This window comes from Odocoileus virginianus, chromosome 9 (assembly GCF_023699985.2).
Source record: "Odocoileus virginianus isolate 20LAN1187 ecotype Illinois chromosome 9, Ovbor_1.2, whole genome shotgun sequence".
Classification (NCBI taxonomy): domain Eukaryota; kingdom Metazoa; phylum Chordata; class Mammalia; order Artiodactyla; family Cervidae; genus Odocoileus; species Odocoileus virginianus.
This window is the reverse complement of record NC_069682.1, coordinates 50,939,030-50,960,362: the sequence shown is the minus strand read 5'-3', so window position 1 is coordinate 50,960,362 and position 21,333 is coordinate 50,939,030. Positions and strand designations below refer to the sequence as shown.

The window sequence follows — 21,333 nt, the reverse complement described above, 5'->3', positions numbered from 1 at the left end:
GAAAAGGTCAGTTTTCATTCCAATCCCATAGAAAGGCAATGCCAAAGAATGCTCAAACTACCGCACAATTGCACTCATCTCACATGCTAGGAAAGTAATGCTCAAAATTCTCCAAACCAGGCTTCAGCAATATGTGAACCATGAATTTCCAGATGTTCAAGCTGGTTTCAGGAAAGGCAAAGGAACCAGAGATCAAATTGCCAACATCCTCTGGATCACTGAAGAACCAAGAGAGTTCCAGAAAAACATCAATTTCTGCTTTATTGACTATGCCAAAGCCTTTGACTGTGTGGATCACAATAAACTGTGGAAAATTCTGAAAGAGATGGGAATACCAGACCACCTGACCTGCCTCTTGAGAAACCTGTATGCAGGTCAGGAAGCAACAGTTAGAACTGGACATGGACCAACAGACTGGTTCCAAATATGAAAAGGAGTACGTCAAGGCTGTATATTGTCACCCTGCTTATTTAACTTATATGCAGAGTACATCACGAGAAACACTGGGCTGGACGAAGGACAAGCTGGAATCAAGATTGCTGGGAGAAGTATCAATAACCTCAGATATGCAGATGACACCACGCTTATGGCAGAAAGTGAAGAACTAAAGAGCCTCTTGATGAAAGTGAAGGAGGAGAGTGAAAAAGTTGGCTTAAAGCTCAACATTCTGAAAACTAAGATCATGGCATCTGGTCCCATCACTTCATGGCAAATAGATGGGGAAACAGTGGAAACAGTGGTTGACTTTACTTTTTGGGCTCCAAAATCACTGCAGATGGTGACTGCAGCCATGAAATTAAAAGACGCTTACTCCTTGGAAGGAAAGTTATGAACAACCTAGACAGCATATTAAGAGACAGAAACATTACTTTGTCAACAAAGGTCCGTCTAGTCAAGGCTATTGTTTTTCCAGTAGTCATGTATAGATGTGAGAGTTGGACTGTAAAGAAAGCTGAGCGTCGAAGAATTGATGCTTTTGAACTGTGGTGTTGGAGAAGACTCTTGAGAGTCCCTTGGACTGCAAGGAGATCCAGCCAGTCCATCCTAAAGGAGATCAGTCCTGGGTGTTCATTGGAGGGACTGATGTTGAAGATGAAACTCCAATACTTTGGCCACCTGCTGCAAAGAGCTGACTCATTTGAAAAGACTCTGATTCTGGGAAAGACTGAAGGCAGGAGGAGAAGGGGATGACAGAGGATGAGATGGTTAGATGGTATCACTGACTCAATGGACCTGAGTTTGGGTAGACTCCAGGAGCTGGTGATGGACAGGGAGGCCTGGCGTGCTGCAGTCCATGGGGTCACAAAGAGTCGGACATGACTGTGACTAAACTGAACTAGGGGGTATAATTAACATACAGTAAATTGCAGGTATTTGTTTATTTTTGGCCCCGCTACACAGCTTGCAGGATCTTAGTTCCCCCAGCAGGGATCAAACCTGCACCCTCAGCTGTGCGAGCGTGGAGTCGTAATCACTGGACCACTAGGAGTTCCCTAAATTGCACATATTGAAAGCGTACAATGAGTTCTGACATCTGTCTATACCCATGAAACTGTCATCTCACTCGAGATAGGGAAGTGTCCCTTTACCTGCCACTTTGTGTGTGTGTGATTTATTGGTTGGAGAAGCTGAATTTCACCCTGTATACTTGCCCAGGGTCTGGATTCTGCCCACAGTGTCCCTTTGGTGGAGTTTGGCATGTTCCTGTCTTCTCTGTGTTCCTTACGTTGGTAGTTAAGGTTGGAGGAGGGTCCATTCTCTTAGCAGGACCCCCGCGGAAGAGGCAGGTAGCGCATGTGGGTCTGTGATGGAATGGCCTCAGACATGGGAATTCATCAGGGTTGCACACAGAATGGACATATCCTGGTCCTTCATGGATTAGCAGGAACGCCTTTAAAAGGTGGGACAGAGAGCCTGTACAGGAAGGCAACTCAAAGGCCTGTGCTTTCCTGCACGTCCTAGTTTTCAGAACAATGTATTGTCATCATCCATCCAGTAGTGACCAGTCGATTTCTTTTTCAGCATTTCGGTGAACCCGGGGACTTAAATGTGTGAGGTGACTATTCTGGCTGTTCTCAGGGCTCACAGGAACCTGCTGTCTCAGTGGAGCCTCTGCAGGTTCGTCTGAACCTTTTGACCTGGCTCAAGTAGTCCTGCCAGCTTCCTGCTGCCTCTAGAGGGACCCCACTTCTGGACTCAGCCATTTCTCCTCCAGGGAACCCTGGTTCTTCTTCGTGGCCTCTGGAGCCCGAGTGTGATGCTGGATGTTATAGATTGGGCCTGTCACATCAGAGAAGAGTCAGAAGTGAGCAATAACTTCTTTAATTTGCCAAAAGGAAAACAGAACCAGCATGGATGACTGAGTGAGGCTTTGAATGGGTGTTTCCTGAAGCTGCCCGGGTGTGGTTCTGCCTGCAGGTTAGGAAGGTGGGGAAGGAAAGGAAATTCTGAAAGAGCTTCTTGGGCGGAGGAAGGATGGAAAACCCAACCCCAGTTGGTTGTATGACATAGACGCTCACCTGTGCTCAGGATGGAGCCTGAGATGAACCCTTTGGTGGTGACGCCAGGTGCCATGTGGCCACTCCAAGGCCTGGGGACCATCTGTTCCTTTGGAACTGCTCTTAGAGCTGGAGGGGAGCGCTCTGTCCTGTGCCCACCTCACACAGTGAATGAACCGTGGGTCTCTGCTGATTTTCCTAGGACGTCAAACCTGTGGGGACAGTCTCTTGCCATTGATGAAACACCGCTTTATAAGGGAGAAGTTAATATGCATGAGTTCTCCTAAAATATTGAGCTAAAATAATTTTGAGAAAATTTAAGTTGATGACAGTTTATGCTGAGGACAGCAAACTTACACAGCAGTCTTAATTCTCCAGAGTTGAAAATTGGTTTCAGGTTAATGTGGAATAAATGTTTTAACAGAACTTTGCATTATTTATAACCATTTGTTCCAGCTTCTGGTGAAGATATGCAGTGGCAGAGGTGTGTTGGGGCCTTGATGTGTGGACACCTCACTTTCATTAATTGGCCTTTCCAACTGTCGACGTGACCCCAGATTAGTCATTTCAGTGCTCCTTATACAGCTGTGGACAGTGGCTTTTAAAGTAACTTCAGATAGTGGTGCCCTCTGATGGACACAGATGTGACTGTTTCCTCTTGTGTGAGGTCATTCCTTTTACTACTTTGCTCAGATGTAATCGAGATGAACTCAAGGATAGTGAATGGATAGAAACATTTTTAAATGTTTCTAAACTATACAACCTCTGAAAGCTAAATACACCAAAAAAAATTTTTTTCCCCTGTAGGTCTCCAGTGCCTGTTGGATTTTTACCTTAAAAAGTTCACAGCGTGAAATTTCTTACACTGTCGATGTAGATTCAGTACAATGATTGAGTAGAGGACCCTCCGGATCAGGCGGCGGGCGCCTGGCTGCTGAAGGATGAACGGAGAGGAGGAGTTCTTCGATGCCGTCACAGGTAAGCAGAGGGGGTGCCAGCGCAGAGGCCAGGTCATGAGTGCGAAGCCCTCAGACATAGCCTGGGGACGTGAGGATGGCCTGGGAGAGCCACGCGGAGAGAAAGGTGATGTGTTCCCAGGAAGAGCACTTGTCCTGGCCCAGATTTGGAGGAAAACATCCACTTTGGAGCACAGGAGATAACATGAAAGGGCAACTGTGTGTTTCAGTCTTTGAAAGGGTTGCCCTGGGATGTAAATATTTTTATTTGGCTCCTAAATGTGTTGGTCAGCATCCTTATATTGTTTATAATGATCAAAACCTTACTGTCCTGTCTTATAACTATATCTTGTTTTGTACCACTTAAAGTCTACCAAAGAATAGTAGATCATCTGCTTCCACAGCAACTCTTGCTGTGTTAAAAGTTCAGTTCTAAAAAAAAAAGTTCTGTTTCGCGTTTCAAACACCATTGTGAACACTGGTACCCAGGCTAGTGGGGTGGAGTGTATGGTGGGATGGGTGTTCTGTGTGTGTGTGAGTGACTGGGGGGGCAGGGGGTGGGGGGCAGGAGAGGCCAGGCTGGGTCAGGCCACATTTGCTTAGAGCAGCCTCTCTTCCTCCTGTCACCTCCTGAGGGGGCCCCAAACTCAAGTTCAAGATGCCCCCGCTGCCCTCCACCCACTTATCAGCACTGGGAGCATCACTTTGCTTTTCTTGCTGAGGGTTCTTATTGGTGGAGACGGACTTCAGGGTACTCTTCTAGTCCATGGCCTGCTCTCGGATGTGGGGACATAGAAACAGCAGCTCTGAAATGTTACTACCGCCAGGTCCTTCAGTGATAATCTCCCCAGTGCTGTCAGAGGGGCCCTACCATGGTTGGTGCCGAGAGAGCGTGGTGCCCAGCACGACAGGAGGCTCTTGCCTGGTGGTGGTCGCTGTCCCCAGACATCTGTGCTGTCCCCGCCGGGACACCTGGAGCCCTGGTGGAGCCCTGGCCCCATGCTACCTGCGTTCATTGGCCATACTTCTCCCGAGGGAGGGCTGGAGCAGTTGCGGGCCAGCAGCCCCAGATGATGGACTTACTCTCGTCCGAAGCCCCAGGAGGAGCTGGCATTGTGCTCCATTCGCTGTTCTTAAAGGCTGAACCACTGAGTCATCTCCCGAGATTTCATAGCTATTATGTTCTCTGTAGACATGTTTTCCTGGGAAGCGTATTGTCTGCTCAACCACCCGCTCATCAGTGATTGTTAGCAGCTGAATTCCACCTAGCGGCTGGTTGTCGGGGAATCATGCCCTTGGTCCACCTGGCTCTGGCAGGTCTGGCACGTCTGAAACCCAAAGAGCCTGACCTCAGTGAGGCCCTCTCACCCAGGAGCCTCCTGGAGGTGCCCTCTTACTGGGACCAGTGTAACTGGCTCTCCTGAGGGCTTTCCCTAGAGAGGCCCTGAGCTGTGTGGGGTGCCATATGTGTATGACTCCATCCCTGGCTCTCCGCACGGTGGGACCTTCCACAGTCCCTGAGATGGAGGCAGAGGAAGCAGGTTTCTCAGTGAAAACAGTTTCTCACCTCAGTCCTTTGGTTCCCAAACAAGTAACAGGAAGATGAAAAATCTGAAGTCTCCCAATGCAGTGAAATGCCCAGTGAGTACTTTCCTGTCTTAGAGTCGGTGTTAACTTTTGTGACTCTAGTTTAAAACATATTTAAACCCAGCAGTTACTGAATGGATGACTTCAATGGGCAGTTATTCCCTATAAGAATCAATACCTTTCAATTGAAAGGTTTTAAATAAAGCACATGAGAATATGTACGATGAAGGGCTGTTTAAAAAGTCAGACTGACCTGTCAAAGACAGGTATCTCTAAGTGATCAGATTATGGATGCTTTCAGCTTGCTCCTTGGCTGGTCTGTATTTTCTCTTTGTGTAATAAAGAAACATTGTGTATTAAGATGATTAAGCTGTTTCAGAGTGTTGGCTTCACCAGAGACAAGACTTCAGGCACTTGTGAGGGAGAAGCTGCCTTGTTTTCTGGGGCCTACCCCAGGGCTGTGATCTAAACAAACTTTCTACTTAATGGTGGCCTAGATTCTCACCCCCGAGGGATACAGGGATACCTGTGCACTCAGCATCCCTAAGCTGGGACCATTTCAGGCTATGTTTAGACCCACGTTTATGCTGGGAATCAGCAGGTGTCACTATGGGGATGGTTAGCAAAAACTAGAGGTGACAGGTTATTTCAGAAGGTATTGATCATTTTTAATATATCGTTTCAAATTCATTGTGTCATTGGTTTCAATGCTACTACATTTTGTGGATCTACAATAGAGAAAAATGTGAAAGAAGGTATTTTTGCATTTTCTCAAGGAAGCTTATCAGTGGCAAGGTGGTTTACGTTTTGTGTGTGGCAGTAGCGCCCCGGGTCTTTAACGCTGGGCCCCACTTTCCACTCAGAAATGAGGGGCTGTTATGGGAGCCCAGCCTATGCTCCTCGTGGGCTCATTGCTAGGGGTCAGCGGTCAGGAGCCCCTGCTCCTGCTGGAATGACTCACCTGGCAACCACAGCTCCCTCCAGGCTTGCCCTGGAGCAAAAGGAAACACACTTCCCTTGTCCCTGGTCACTGATCACTTCGGAAAAAGCCTTCCTGGTGGAGAAGACCCAGAGGTCTGCCCAGGGTTGTGACCTTCTTCCTCGGGGACTGGACAGGCCAGGAGACAGCTACCTGTGTTTCACATTAGTCCTCATGGGTCATTTTCTCCAAGTTTTCCGTGTAGTGTGTACTCTCTGGGTTCACATCCATCATCCACGGTTTGGGTTATTGTTCATAGGTTGGCTAGGTTCTGCTGGTTCGTTGGCGTGATGCTTAGTCTTAGAAATACTACAGCAGATGTGTTTCAGAACATGATGCAGAGTTTGACCTCAAACATGGACAGAGGAGGAGGATGTTGTGGCCTGAGTTAGGTGTGACCAGCCCAGAGGACATGAGTCATTGATGACCACAGGGGAAAACCGTCCTAGTGCCCTGGGGCTGCCCCACATGGAAAGGACCATGGAGCGTGCAATGTGGGTGGCAGGGTGGGGTCCTCCTTGGGGAGCCCCCGGGAGCAGTCCTCGTTCTCCACCTCTGTCTGCAGCTCTTGTGAAGTGGAGTTAATTACTCTGACTGTGTCCATTAGAAACACTTTAGAGCTTCAGGTTTTCTGCTTTCAGTGAGAATCCTTAGAGGTGAAGTCCTGCCACGTCACCCTCTGCTTGTCTCATGCAGGCTTTGACTCTGATAACTCTTCCGGGGAATTTTCAGAGGCGAATCAGAGACTCACTGGCGTGATTCATGTGGACACCAGCAAAAGTAATGGGATCGGAAAAGTTGGGGACAGGCCTCCTCAGGAGAATGGGATTCAGAAGCACAGGTAGGTTGTCCCATGGGTACATCTTAGTGTCTTCCAGCACACCTGTACTCAACTTGCTCCAGATATGCTGCGGGTGCAGGTTGTGAGCTGAGAACGTCCTGTCCAGCGTTACTGGGCAGATCCAGGGCCTGTTTAGCCAGCCTCTGGGTGGCCCCTGCAGATCAGTGATGGTGCTTCTTCAACTTGAGCCCCGTCCGTAAGCTGACGGGGCGGCTGTGCCTGCTCCGGGTTGCGGGATTGAGCTCCAAGGTGCCCTGGTGTTTGCACACAGCCTGCCCTCACTGTTACCAGACCATCCTGCTGGCTTCATGCAGATCTGCCTGCGTTCTCTTTTCACACACTGACCTCTGACCCTGAGAGTTTCTGAGGGTGGTTTGGTGCAGCGAGACCACATTCCGTTCTCTCTCAACCACCACTGGGTTCTCACGTGAGCAGACTCCAGTGACAGTGACCCGAGTTCGCGAACAGAAGGGACTCAGGTGGGACAGACAAGAAGCATGTGGAGCCCCCGGGATGGTGGCAGTGGCCTCTGTCCACCCAGGGAGCCCACCTTCACCCCAGCCTCTGCCCTGCACTGGACCCAGCGGGAACCTGAGCTGCTAGAGCACCTCCTGCCTGGTCTTATGGCCTGGGCTCAGCCATCAGCCCCCCGCCGTCTCCCATACCCCAGAATCTGGCTCAAGCTGGCCCTGGTACCGCACTCCTCTTCCTCCCATATCCATCCCCCAGCCTGCCTTGCTGGCCTCTGGAGATGTGTCTTGGATGTCCTCAGCTCTGCCAGCTCCTAGTCCCAGCCTGTCCCTGCCACACTGGGCCTCCTGTGGGCACCTCCTGTGCCTGCTTCTCACCCAGATTCCACCATTTCTGGACAGGTCTGCCCCCTTCTTAAAGCTCCCAGGCAGTAGACACACAGCCCTGAGTGAGGGTGCCAGCAGCCCTTTCTCCAGTGTGTTAGTTTGTACCATGAACTGTAAGGGTCTCCTCTAAGGATGACACCTGCACCTGTGCCTCTCCCCGGGGGCAGCCCCGCCCATTGTCGGAGGTCCCAGCCTCATGGGGTCCTAGGTGCCCCAGCTTTTCCCTCGTTAGGGCTCTGTCTGCTCCATGCCCCAGCCCCAGCCCCTCTTCTCCTCCATCTCGTCAGCTTGTGCCCTCACTCCTGTCTACATGCAGAGCCATTCTTGGGCCCTGCCCACCCTCCTCGTGGCCCCTCACAGCCAGGGCCTGTCATGTTGTGGCCACGCAGGACCTCAGGAAAGACAAACACAGGCTTCAGAGGGGTTTAAGAGCTGGTTTCTGAGATGTTTTCTGAGTGGGACTCCTTCCTGTCTGACCTCTGTCCATGGTCCTGCAGCTGCTCCTGGCTGTTGGCACCCGGCTGCCCTGGGATGGGGGTGTGGCGACCTGACTCCCCAGCTCCATGGGGGAAGGTCGTCCATGTGGCTGTGATCATTTCCCAGGAGCCCCTCCAGTATTCGGTGTAGAAAGCTTTCTCTGGGGCTTCCGCAGCAGTCTGGTCCTTTTTTCCTCCACTAGCGAGCCAGCATAGAGAAACCCTAATGCTTAAAAAAGGTGAAAGACAAGGGCCACTGAGCAGAGCCATCCACTGTAAGTGACTCTCACGTTGTTGAAACACACGTGTTGCTCTGGTTGCTCCTCTGCAGGACATCTCTGCCTGCCCCGATGTTTACCAGAAGTGACTTCAGTGTGTGGAGCATATTGAAGAAGTGCATTGGCTTGGTAAGTTCAGCCAGCCAGACTTCCCGCGGGGCCTCCACCATCTTGTCTGGCGCAGGCGGCTGTGACTCCAAGAAGTGGTGCTCGGAGCAGGGGCGGGTGTGGGGAGAGCCTGCTGCTAATGGAGCAGGTCCTCTCCGGCTCCTCCTAGGAACTGTCCAAGATCACGATGCCCATAGCCTTCAATGAGCCCCTGAGTTTCCTGCAGCGGATCACAGAGTACATGGAACATGTGTACCTAATTCACAGAGCCTCCCGCCAGCCCCAGTCCCTGGAAAGGATGCAGGTGGGTGGCAAGCTCACTTCGGGGGGCACCTGGCCCTGTGCTTGGTTGCGTGTAGACCATAACAGTTAAGAACGTGACTTGATCTGTCTGGCCACGTGGGGGCAGGGACCCAGGCCCTCAGCAGTGGGACGTCTGGGAGCAGGGCCGGAGCGGCTCACTGACTTTGGGGAGCTGTCCTGCCCAACGGCCTCGGCATTTGCCACAGGCACATTCTCCATGGGTGGGGTCTTGGCCTCCTGTCTGTTGGGCATGCGGACTGCAGTGGGGTGTGGGGCTGGCAGTTGGCCCCTCTTGGGTCCTTTCAGCACCACCGTCCCATGCGAGTGTGTGCACGTGCATGCATGTGTGTGTGTGTGCAGGCATGTGTGATAGCCTGCAGGGCAGGCCCCAACTGGGGTGGGAGACGGCAGAGTTCCTACTTTCTGTGGCTTTGAGGAAGCGGTGGGTGATAAACAGCATTTCCCCGGAAGTTCTGTGGTTTCACATGCGTTACCAGCGGGAGACTGAGAAGTCACCCCGAGTGCATGTCTGGGCGCCACCCCAGCTCTCGTCTCACACGTCCTCGTGGTCACCACCCCCTCACTGGCCTTTGGTTGCTTTCAGTCTGTGGCGGCCTTTGCGGTTTCGGCTGTGGCTTCCCAGTGGGAGAGGACCGGCAAGCCCTTCAATCCACTCCTGGGGGAGACGTATGAGCTCATCAGGTAAGTGGACAGGGCCCTCGTGGTGTCTCGGGCACAAGACTCTGGTGACAGGTGAGGAGGGTCCTTGTGCAGTATGGATGTCTCCAGGCGACTGAGTTGAGGGGCTTCCTGCAGGTGGAAAGATAGTTCACATTAGAGAGGTGTTGTGTTAATGACATAACAGAACCCTTGTGAGAAACCGAATTGAAAACTGAAGACCGCATTAGGTTCAGGAATGGAGAGGGGATGGCCAGGATGTGTGGTTTAGGCTTAGGACCTAACCTAAATGTGTAGTTTAGGTTAGGTTCAGGAACAGAGAGGGGATGGTGGGGTATAGGGCTGCTGGGTGCTTGTGTGTGTGGGCATGTCTGCGAGGCCTACTGTAATTTGCAGCATCTTTATAAGACAGTGGTGTATTGTGTGACACTTGGATTCAAAGAACCACAAACTTACGGTTGTAGTTCTTGGGTCCCTTGTCTGCATATGTGTTGTTAATGGTTGAGTCTTTCCAGCGGTTAGTAGATGATGCTGGGGTGTGGGGATGCTAGGCGGCTGAGAACAGGCCCTCAGATGTGTCAGAGTTTATAGTGTGTGCGGAGGTGTGTGTGTCAGCACTGCTTTCAGACCGTCCGGGGAGGAGCTGTCATCTTAGTGATGCAGGCAGCCTGCACATACATCTCTTCCCAGGTTGGGAGGCAGCATTCATGCCAGTTTCAGATTCCACCGTTTCTGGCTCATCCTGGATGGCTCAGTAGTGGCCCTTCCACGCACAGGACCTGTGTGGGGATCCTCCTGGGTTTTAGTGTGCTTTAGAGGCTGGCTGGCACTGAGTGCTGGAGGACCCCTTCTGCACATCTCATTTTCTTCGAGAAAGCTGGATGAGTTAGGAGAAGGCATGCTGTGTGCTGCCAGGGGGCTTGTAAACAACAGGAGTGCAGCAGGTGGCCTGGGGCTGTGGCAGGTCACAGCCAGAGGGACTGTAAGGCACAGCCCTCTCCTTGGATAAACAGGGAAGCTGAAGCCCAGTAAGGGGAGGGCTGGCCTGAGGGTCAGTCTCAGGGGGACCCTTGTATCTGGAATTCGTGTAGATGTTCCTTAGATATTCCTCTTAAGCAAGAGCTTCCTCCCTCTGGTCAGCATACTCTAGTCCAGTATTCGAGATTCTGCCCTTATGTAGCTGTTAGATAGTTTTTGGCATTTGTGCATATTAAGAGCATCATTGAAATATCTGAAAAGATAAATCAAAGAATAGTACATTAAGAGTTCCAGACAACAGAAAGTAAGCAGGGGGATTAAAAGCATGCAAGCCCTCCAAGGTGCTGAATGTAGTGATCGCCCAGTGTCTGTCTGTTTCAGAACATAGTTCAGGGCTGAACTAGCCTCACAAACTGGTAGGGAACACTGACACACTCTCTACACTCATGTCAGGCCGCAACTTCCCAGTCACGCTTCCGGTGTCTGCCGCGTGCCACGCGTGTGAGACAGCCATCTTCCTGTTTGGGCAATGTAACTAAACTGGCCACTCACCAGTATTGTTTTGTCCCTAGAGCTTGCTCATGGATAACTAAAAATAACACTTTCTGTTCTTAGACAAGTATTCATTTTGTAAATTACATACCTTGGTAGGCAACCTTTTAAAATCTAATTTTTCAACTTTCTTTCCTCTGTAATGATTGGAAATTCTGATTTCAGTTAAGTTAGTAATTATGTGGTTGAGCTTTTATAATTTTTAATGACTACAGCTGTAGGTGTATTCAGAGTTCTGGAACAATTAAAAACTGACATTTTTATTGAAAAAGAGAGTGTACTAAAAATCCTAGTTCCTGGCCAGGAATATCTTGGGGCATAAGACATTTCATCACAAACATCCTGGGAGCCTTGAAAGGAGGCTGGACAGTCCTACTCTGGGTTTCCTGGGCAGTGGGCATCCCTCAAGAACTCCGGTGACAGTTTGCTGTCAGGCCTCTGAGCCGCCGGTCCTAAGAGCACCGGGGTGGGCAGTGGGTCAGGGCGGGAGGCCTCTCCGCACAGTTGCTTGTTCTGTGTGTGGATGATCGCCCCGGAGGCACAGTGTGTGTGTGTGTGTGGTCAGCATTAGGCCAAGTGTGACACTGGAGAACCATGTAGAATGTTTCTGCCACGTGTGACAGCATATGTGGTCCCCTTATCCCAGCACCCCTCCCAGATGTGGGGGTCAGGGGCTCTGTGGGTCCTCCACCCCACATGCAGGTACTGAGCTATGGGCTTCCCTGGGGACGGGGGTGTTGGGCCGACTTTATGGGCTTTGCTGTCAATCACAAGGTCCTTTGGGTGTCTCTCCCGCCCCTTTCTTTCTTTTCCTCATTTTTGCTCCCAGGGAAGACTTAGGGTTCAGGTTCATATCTGAGCAGGTCAGCCACCACCCCCCGATCAGTGCGTTCTACTCGGAGGGCCTCCACCAGGACTTCCTGTTTCATGGCTCCATCTATCCAAAGCTCAAGTTCTGGGGGAAGAGCGTGGAGGCAGAGCCCCGTGGCACCATCACACTGGAGCTGCTCAAGTGAGTGGGGAGCTGTGCGGTGCAGGGGCCATGGTGTTCTGCCAGGCAGGCAGCCTTGCAGCACAGGCCCTCCTCCAGGGAGCCTGGAGGCCTCGTTGGGGCGGTGGTTCCTGGGCAGGGGGTGTGCGCCTTACAGGATTGGGTTGGGTCCTGTTTGTTCTCCCCTGGTCTCTGCAGTTCAGTCCCTGGTTGTGGTCGTCATCCCCTGCTGTGTGACAGCCCAGCTCAGAGCCTGAAATAGTCCTGTCCTCATGTGCTGTTGGGGGTGATGTGGGGGCTCTGTTGGGGTTCTGTGCTGGTGCAACCGGGCTGCGGGCTGGACGAACCCCTGAAGACAACCAGGCAGAGCCTCTGCTCCTGCAGTCCCTTCCCCGGCCACTGGGGGAGACCTGGGTTACTTGCCGCCCCCCTGCTCCGTACACCTGTGCAGCCGGACGCTGGCACCCCCCAGAGCTAGGGACCAAGGAGGGGTGCCCCAGGATAGAAGTGTCCTTTATCACCTGACCTCAGAAGTGACCGCAGCCTACGTGCACGTGCCGTGGTCACACAGACCAGCCGTGGTCAAGGGTCTGAACTCCAGGAGGGGAGGAGAATGGAGAGGCCGTCTTCAAGGATGCCTGCATACCTTTAAATCCAGACATGCCCAATCTGACGTTGATCAAAGACCCTCCAGGCAGAAACTGAGTCTCTAGCAGCCCACTGGCCCTGCAAACCTGTTGTGGACGATCCAGGCCAAGAGGCACAGCTGACTCCCTGAAGCACGGGCCTCGTTGCCTGCAGCTCCGTGGGAGCTTTGGATGTCATTTGTGTTTCCTGTGAGCCCCACCTGGCCGGAGAAGCGTGGTCTCCACCCCAGACCCCTGCATCTCAGGGCAGACCAGGACAGCCCCTCCTGGTCACCTGGTCTTGGCTTTCTGGGGTGGGGCACCGGGAGCTGCAGAGTTTCAAGCCTGGTCAATGAACTGTTTGGGTTCCCAGGACATTCAAGAAGTTCTCAATGTTCCTCGTGCCCTGGCCTGGTTTTTGCCCTCAACTGTGGCTCTGACACAGCCTCCCTGAGACATGGATCTAGCCCTCCGCTCTCTGCCCGTTTATGAGGTTTCTTTTCTCCTGGGGGAAGCCCAGCTAGGGAGCAAGAGGCCTGACTGATGGGAAAGGCATTTGCACGCCAGGACCCACCCCGCCTCATGTTGGCCCCAGAAGGCCAGGGCCCAGGCACGCTAGGGACCTCGTGGTTCCTGTAGGGCAGGGCGGGGATGGGTAGGGGGGCTGTTCTGTTGATAACTTCACAGGAAACCTCTTGCCTTTGTCAAAGCCTTTTATTGCTGATTAACTTGTCTCCACGTTTAAATAGAAAGCTTTGTTGATACTACAAAGGACATTTCAAACGAATGCTAAAGAAGTAGCCCCTGCTCGGGAGTTCAAAGCCGTGCTGTGCCCTTCTGCAGCTTTCAGTCAATTATGGTGTGATTCTGTCTGGGACTTGGCTTCTGGGGTCACGCAGTGTCTCTGCTCTCTGGCGTATTTCAGACATAAGGAGGCATACACCTGGACCAACCCTACGTGCTGTGTCCACAACGTGATTATCGGCAAGCTCTGGATAGAGCAGTATGGGACAGTGGAGATTTTAAACCACAGGTAATGGGCCCAATGCTGAGATGCTGCGAGTCAGGGTGGCGATGGGGCGCCCAGAGCACCGGCCGCTGGCGTTCAGCTGTGTATTCATGCCGCCTCAGCTCCCCAGGGCCCTCCCTGGTCCCCAGTGCGCTTGGCTTCCAGACGGGCCACACTGGCCGCGAGGCACCACACGTGGTGCAGTTGGATCTGATTCTGGTCGGCACTGGTCAGAGTCATCGTTAATGCTCCATGTTGTTATTTCTGTGTTCTTAGTCACAGTGGTTGATTTAGTTTGAAGTTTTAAACTACACTCAAGAATGGTGTGACTTCTTGGTGAAAACAGTGACCACTGTCCAGTCTGTCAGGCCTTCTTCTTGGAAGTTCATGGCTGGTTTGCTATGTTTTTTAACAGCTTTCTTAAGATATAATTTACATGTCATAAAAATCCACCCTTTAAATAGACATGTAAATGATTTTTAGTAAATCTACTGAGTTGTGTGACCATCAGCACCAGGCAGTGCTTGGAGCTTCTGTCCCCTCGAGAGGTCCCTGGGGCTTCCGTGCAGTCCTGACGCCGCCCCGCCCTGGGGAGCCCCCCGTACGAGCTCTCGCTTGCTCCCCCCTCTCCCCTGCTGTCTCCCCATCTTCCCCTCACTCTCGGTTTCTCCCTCTCTGTCTCTACCTCCCTCTCTCTCTCCTTCTGTCTTTCGCTACCCCCTCGATTCACCTTTTCTGGACATTTCCCATCCACAGCAGAAGCCTGTGTTTGTCTTCCCTGCAGGACTGGAGATAAGTGCGTGCTTCACTTTAAACCATGTGGACTGTTTGGGAAAGAACTTCACAAAGTGGAGGGGTACATTCAAGACAAAAGGTAGATCCCTGCACAGGTCGGGTCACAGGTGCCCAGTTGGTACATGCGTCTTCTGCAGAAGTCACGGTTTTAGAATCTGACCTCGTGTTTCGCTCTCTCTGCTGGGCTCAATATGGTTGTCAGGCAAAACCCAGACACTCGTTTACGGGCATCCTTTCCCACATGATTTTTTCGTTCCTGTCAGGAAATCTGGGACTTGTTCAAGTTTCTGTGAGCAGAGAAATGACCAGTAGTATTTTAACAAGTTTGGGGGATTCTTCCCTGCTTTGAGTTAGTTACGCTATGTGTTGGGTCTCAGTTTCTCTCTCTTTTTTTTTTTCCATCAAGTAACTTGGACCACATAACAGCCATAAGACTCCTTTCAGCTCCTAAAATATGTACATTTTCAGGTAGAAATAGTTCCTAGTGTAAAGCAGTGGGTAAAAGTCTATCCCACTCTGTTGGGTGTCAGACGTTCACCTGTTCAAATCCCTTAAGTACCTTTAGACTTAGGACTCTGACCACTTCGCCCCTTGAAATCTGTTGGGACTTGGCGTGCAGCTTCACAGGATAGCAGTCCTGTTCAGAGCGCTGGCATCGACCAGCCCTGCAGAGTCAGCCCAGAGAGAGAACGCAGTCAGCTGGCCTACAGACACGGGCTGCAGCAGTGGACACCCACCTGCACCAGCCCAGCTCCGAGTTTCTGGTTTTCCATCCCAAATTGGACAGAGAGCACCGGCCATGTGTCTCCGCCTGCCACCCTCCAAGCCCAACCTCTGAGGCACAGGTGCCCTCCCAGCATGGCCCTCGGCTGCCAGCACGGCCTTCCAGGAGCACATGGTCAACTCCCTGCTCACCCAGGAAGATGCGGGAAAGGAGAACAGGGCACAGCATGCATTGTTCCTTGGGAATCAGGCAGAGCGCCCTCTCTGGAGGCTGTGGGCGGAAGTGATGGGGGTCTGACTCCAGGTTATGGAGCTGAAGAGGCAGCGGCAGCTGAATGTGGGGAGGGTTGTTTATAGAACATATAGAGAAGGGGCTGCAGGAGACATGGTACTTAAAGATGTAGTGTATTTAAAAAATGACAGGCTCATAGGGTGTTACGTTACACACTTGTTCTCACCCCAGCTGCCTCCCGCAGCCCTTCAGGTTCTTGTACCCTTGTTTTCTCTTCCCTGCTTTGGCAAAGGAGTGTGAAGAGTTAGTCTAAAAGCTGTGAGTGGCGATACTGAAATGGAACTTTCCGTCTGCATGTTTGCACCAGCAGTATCCTGGGGTTTACAAGAAGTCTGACAATGAGGATTGATTTGGGGTCAAGTTAGGGTGCTGCGTGTCTGGATGAATGGTTGCTGATCACTGTTACTCGCTTTTAAAAATTCCCTTTCCCTCCAGCAAAAAGAAGCTTTTCATGATCTATGGCAAGTGGACGGAGTGCTTGTGGGGCATAGACCCCGTCACATACGAGTCCTTCAGGAAGCAGGAGAGAAGAGGGGACTCCCTGCGGAAGACGAAACCGGTATGGGGCTGCTGTGGGGGAGTCCCCAGTGAGGGTGTGGGGGCCTGGCCAGACAGTGCCTTTGTGATCCAGCTGGAGGGGATGGATTACAGAATCTGTCTCTCAGAGTGAAGGTGCTTGTCCGCCTGATTCTGGACGGCCAGGTGCTGGGGTGCCTCTACCCACCGCCCTACCTGGAAGGATCAGAGGGTGCCTCCATTTCCTTCTGGATATTTCTTGATACATCTCCTGTCCCCGCACCTTGTTACCTGAGACCCAGTAGACAAGCAAGTGGATGTCCTTTCTGCATTTCTAGTTCTGAGTTCCAGGTGATAAAACCCAATACTGATTATCTTAAGACTAATTCTCCTTGAGCCTAAAACTAGAGGCAGTAGTTCAAAAGAGGTGTCACGTTTTTCTAGATGATAAATTAGAATGTACCAAACCCGAGGTGTTCAATATCTATTTAACAGAATCTTCAACTTCTGCTGAGATTTATTAGTGTTTCTTGTTTTGTTTTTGGCCAAGACACGAGGCATGTGGCGTCGGGGAACTTAGTTCCCTGATCAGGGATCACACCTGCGCCCCCTATAGGGGAAGCTCAGAGTCTTAGCCACTGGACTGCCTGGGACGTCCCTGTTGGTTTTTTATATTGTAATATTTCACAGGTGCTATTAGACATCTTTTCTAAAAAATACTCCTTTAAACTAAAAAAAAAAGTAAAGTTCCATTTGAAGACCATACAGCAGATGTTAAATCTGTTTACTGACATGTTTAGTGCATTTGCTTGGCTGTGTTGCCGCTCGGGGTGACGTCACAAGGAGGGAGCATTTCATGGGGGTGCAAACCGCTGCTGTGTGTCTTCACTTAGCTTCTGGCACCACACCGTGTAGCCCGCAGGCAGGGAAGACTGCCAGGCTGTGCTCGTTGTAATTAAGTATCTCCCTCAGCTAACTGAAAGCCACTCTTCTTCTCCAGGTCCCACTGCTTTTGAAAAGGAAGTAGCAGTTGTAGTTTTCTATTGAGATGTGACCCCCCAGTTAGGGCTTAGTCTAGAGACGCTGAGACACCCTGAAGTCACCACGTGTGCAGAAGGGAAGCGTGTGGGGAGAGGACCACTTGGGGGCTCCCTCGGCTGCCTGAGGAGGTGTCACCCCATCCAGTCAGGCTCAGGAGGCCACATGGGCTCCCCTACCAGGAGCGTGGTGCCTGCTGCCCTCTCGGGGGCTTGGGAGGGTCTGCTAGGGCTCCGGGGGCAGTGGGTGCTGTGTCTTTCAGGACGATGGCCCTGAGAAGGCTGATGGCGATGTGGCGGACACTGTGCCCGAGTCTCAGGAGACGGTGCAGGTCATTCCAGGCAGCAAGCTACTCTGGAGAGTCAATACCCGGCCCCCCAACTCCGCTCAGGTCTGTGCGCCCGGCCCTAGGCAGGCCCCCTGCCATCCTGTCACCCCTGGGGCTCCCTGTCCTCCGAGCCCTATGACCCCCACCTGTCAGCACTCAGCTCAGGCATCCACACACACCTCAGGACCCGGTTACACTGCGAACTCTCAGTGTCTACACTGGCTGTGTCTGACCACAAGGGTTTCCAAACTGGTTGCAAGAGATTGTTTTTCTGACTTGTCAATTTAAGTCCTTAAATACATTTTTGATATTTATTTTGGAAAGTTGCACTTGTAATTTTGGTACCTATGATAAAATTGGAAAATTGCACTTATAATTTTGTTACCTATGGTAAAATGATTATATTACATACAGTAATGTTTAATATATAAAAATAATTATATGATAAATGTATAGTAAAATTCATTTTAATATATTATAAATTTTATATTATTTATATATACAGTGTACCATAGATTTTTAAAAAATTTTTTGTCACATCCTTTAAGTAAAGCCACAACCTGTGCAAAATAAAAGAAACAAACATTCAGCGATAAATAGATGATCTCAGCACAGCCATTACTGCAGTTTCAGTGGAATACAAATTATAAAATAATAGAGAAAAAGCTTCTGTTTAAAGATCATACACACACACACACACACACAAAACCAGTAAAAACTAGAAATCACACCCATTTCTTTGGTTCAGTGAACGTTTACTGGGTTGGAGTAGGTGGGTCCAGGTCCCTTGGAGTAGAGCCTGAGGACAGATGGGTGAGGACTGCGGCTCCACACAGCAGAATGACCGGTCTGATGGGCTGGAGGTGGGCCTCCTGGGGACACGGGTACATGGGGCAAGGACTAGGGAGCTCGGGCCATTGGCCAGAGGGCCGCATTCGGGCAGGGGAGCGGCCAGAGTCCAATCTCCTCTCTTACTGTACATGAAGTGGGGAACCATGGGGTCATTTGAGGGACCAGGGGCCCCTCCAGCCACTTGTGGAGATAGGCTTCGGGGCCAGAGCAGAAGGGGCCGGAGGGAGGCAAGCCCCCAGGTCTGGGTGTCAGGAGGCGGCAGACCCCACCGCGAAGGGGTTGAGATAGAGATTCCTCTCGGACCCCTGGGGCATGAGGAGACAGATGTGCAGGTCAGATGTCACAGTGAGAGTCTGGGTGCCTTCTGTGGGGGTGGAGAGGATCAGCCCCCGAGGAGACCCAGGCAAGTGCGGAAAAGAGTATCGTTTATAGTAACGACTCTGTGCCTACCCCCCAGATGTACAACTTCACCAGCTTCACAGTGAGTCTCAACGAACTGGAGACAGGCATGGAGAAGATCCTGGCCCCCACTGACTGCCGGCTACGCCCCGACATCCGAGGCATGGAGAACGGCAACATGGGTGCGTGTTCGCATGTGGGGCTGACCGGGCACCCAGCCCTGGCCACGTGGGTGGTGCGGGAAAGGAACGCATCCCCATTAACTGAACACACATCACATCTCGACGTGCTTCTCAAACCGTCTGTGGGGAAGAGTTGTAAAGCTTCTAGTTTGATGCAGGCCTCTTCTTTTATAAATAAAATAAGATTAAGTTACTAGAAAAAAGAAATGAAAGAGAATATATACAAAATATTATACAAGTCCCCGATTTTCTTACTAGGTTCAACAGACAGTAACGTTACATTTCAGAAGTTATTTGAAAGTCTCTGGTGTGGAGGGTCCCCCCCCATGCCTGTCCTACCTCACGGCCCCTCTGTGGGGCGCTGGCTGCCCTGGGGCCTGGGCCTGGCTGTGGGCTTGTGTCTGGGTCTGGTTTCCCGCACACTTACTGCCTATGGTTCCCTGTGTGTGGCTTCCCACCTGGGTGGGGTTGGGTGGGGGGGATGTGGGGTGTCCCTCATCCACTTTCTCAGCCTCACCTCTGCCCGTCGCCCTGGTCCCTGACCTGCCCCGTGCTTGCACCTAGATCTGGCAAGCCAGGAGAAGGAGCGGCTGGAGGAGAAGCAGAGGGAGGCCCGGAGGGAGCGGGCCCGGGAGGAGGCTGAGTGGCAGACGCGGTGAGGCACCCAGCGGCCACGGGGATGGGGCGGGGGAGGCATAGACCGACCCACCTGGGGGCAGTGAGGAGGGGCTGAGCGAAGCTACCCCGTGTCCCATGAGACTGCGGCTTGCAGCCTGGGCTGCATGTGAGAGGACATGTCAGGTGACGGCGCTAACTGGAGGGGCCGTGACCCCACGTGGAGAAAAGGCCACCGGCCTCCTGACCACCCGCTCTGTGTCACAGGTGGTTTCACCGAGGCAGTAACCCGTACACTGGGACCCCCGACTGGCTGTACGCAGGGGGCTACTTCGAGCGGGATTTCTCAGGCTGCCCCGACATCTACTGAGAGGCCGGACCGGCCCCCAGACCCGGAGACCCAGAGGCTGGACTCCGTCAAGCGGCTGCTCTGAGCTTCCGCCACGGCAGAAACCAGCTTTTCTCATGACTGTTCGTGGAGATTGCACCGTCCCTGGTTGAGGATTTAATTCTAATTAACTTTTGATTGCCAAACATTTTACTACTGTTGCAGCCTCTTCATAAAACTTCCCTTGGGATCATCATGTTTCCATTAAGGTTTGAGAAGGAACAGTCTTTACAGTTCCCTTTATGTGACAGGACGAGCTGGGCTGGCGTAGAGTACAGTACCTTCTTCATTACAAAAAGTTATAAATAAAGGAATTAATGGGAAGGGTCCATATTCCTCCTCGTAATGCAGCGGCAAAGGGTTTCTAAAAATATTTTAAATCTGAACCAATAACAGGAAAAGATGGATCTTGAGAAAAGTCCCACCAGGAGCCTTATACAGACCAGGAATTGCTTTTTAGATCACGGTAACACGGAAGTGGAGGTTTTCAAAGCAGCCGATTGAATGAAATGAAAAATTGTCAGAGTTTGTATTTTTTAATCAATCTTCGATAATGTAAAGATTACTTTGAAAATATTTAAGTTCAAACTACTTGAATAATACTTTGCTGAAGAGCAAGATAGGCATTAATCACCACTTTACACTGTCCAAAATGAAGCATTACCATGACAACGAGGGTGGCCAGAAACTCTGACCAGTAGTTCCCAGATGGCTCCTAGCCCTCTGGTCCCTGAGGCTCCCCCTCGCTGCAGGCCATGCCGTCACACAGAGTGAGTCCCGCACGCACGACAGTCTACCTGTCCCTGCAGCACTCGTGTTCCTGTCTTGCATGTGTGACCCGCCTCGGGGGTGTCCTCACCTCTGTGCGTGTCCACCTCCGCACACATCTACACCCTGTGACTGTTTACTTTCTGTAGAGATGCCAACACCACTGGCCGTGGCAGAGCTCTTTGAATCGAAGACAATCTGCCGTGTGCACACATGCACAAGTGCATACATGCTACACACATGCAGCTGTACACAGTGTGGGTTCTCAGCAAGAGGGTGTCGGCATTGTGTGTCCTGGCTTCAAAACCACATTTGTAATTAAAACACTTTTAAAAGTGAACCCTTGTTCTGAAGGCTTGATTCTGTAGCTTTGGAAACCGGAGGTGTGATGCCACGGTCGAGTTCCAGGGCATCTGCCTGGTGGGACTCAAGCCAGGTCCCTGGAACATGCAGAGGCCCCCAGACCACACAGAGGCCCCAAGCATGTGTGGTCTCAGAGTTTTGCAGAGAGGAGGTGCTGACACACCTGGTCATTAGCATTGGGAGCCCTGTATCCCTGGTGGGGGCCGGCAACTAAAACAAACTGCTTTTCTGGGGAATGTGAGGTTGGGGGACCCGGACACGTTTAGAGCAATGGTGTTTAGGGCAGTTGACAGCTTTCACAGATTGTCCTGTTTCTTACCACTCCAGTAATTTGCTGCAAGGTTTGCATCTCTGGGG

General features: G+C 51.6%; 1 protein-coding gene across 4 annotated transcripts in view; it reads left to right on the top strand.

Annotated features, from left to right (window-relative positions):
* The window catches only part of OSBPL2 (oxysterol binding protein like 2), a 35,431-nt gene extending 15,257 nt beyond the window's left edge, over nt 1-20,174 (top strand). For 2 of the 4 annotated variants that reach the window (XM_020901114.2, XM_020901118.2), the window contains exons 2-14: nt 3,306-3,476; nt 6,717-6,861; nt 8,526-8,601; nt 8,750-8,884; nt 9,488-9,585; nt 11,921-12,103; nt 13,634-13,741; nt 14,502-14,591; nt 15,963-16,086; nt 17,344-17,472; nt 18,719-18,842; nt 19,407-19,497; nt 19,725-20,174. In XM_020901114.2, the coding sequence (XP_020756773.2) occupies nt 3,440-3,476; nt 6,717-6,861; nt 8,526-8,601; nt 8,750-8,884; nt 9,488-9,585; nt 11,921-12,103; nt 13,634-13,741; nt 14,502-14,591; nt 15,963-16,086; nt 17,344-17,472; nt 18,719-18,842; nt 19,407-19,497; nt 19,725-19,827 (1,443 nt within the window). In that variant the 5' untranslated portion in view covers nt 3,306-3,439 and the 3' untranslated portion in view covers nt 19,828-20,174. Of the gene's footprint in view, nt 1-2,037; nt 2,119-2,183; nt 2,306-3,305; nt 3,477-6,716; nt 6,862-8,525; nt 8,602-8,749; nt 8,885-9,487; nt 9,586-11,920; nt 12,104-13,633; nt 13,742-14,501; nt 14,592-15,962; nt 16,087-17,343; nt 17,473-18,718; nt 18,843-19,406; nt 19,498-19,724 lie in introns of those variants that run through there. The other 2 variants (XM_020901117.2, XM_020901116.2) reach the window with 2 other exon arrangements.
* Nucleotides 20,175-21,333: the final 1,159 nt, after the last annotated feature.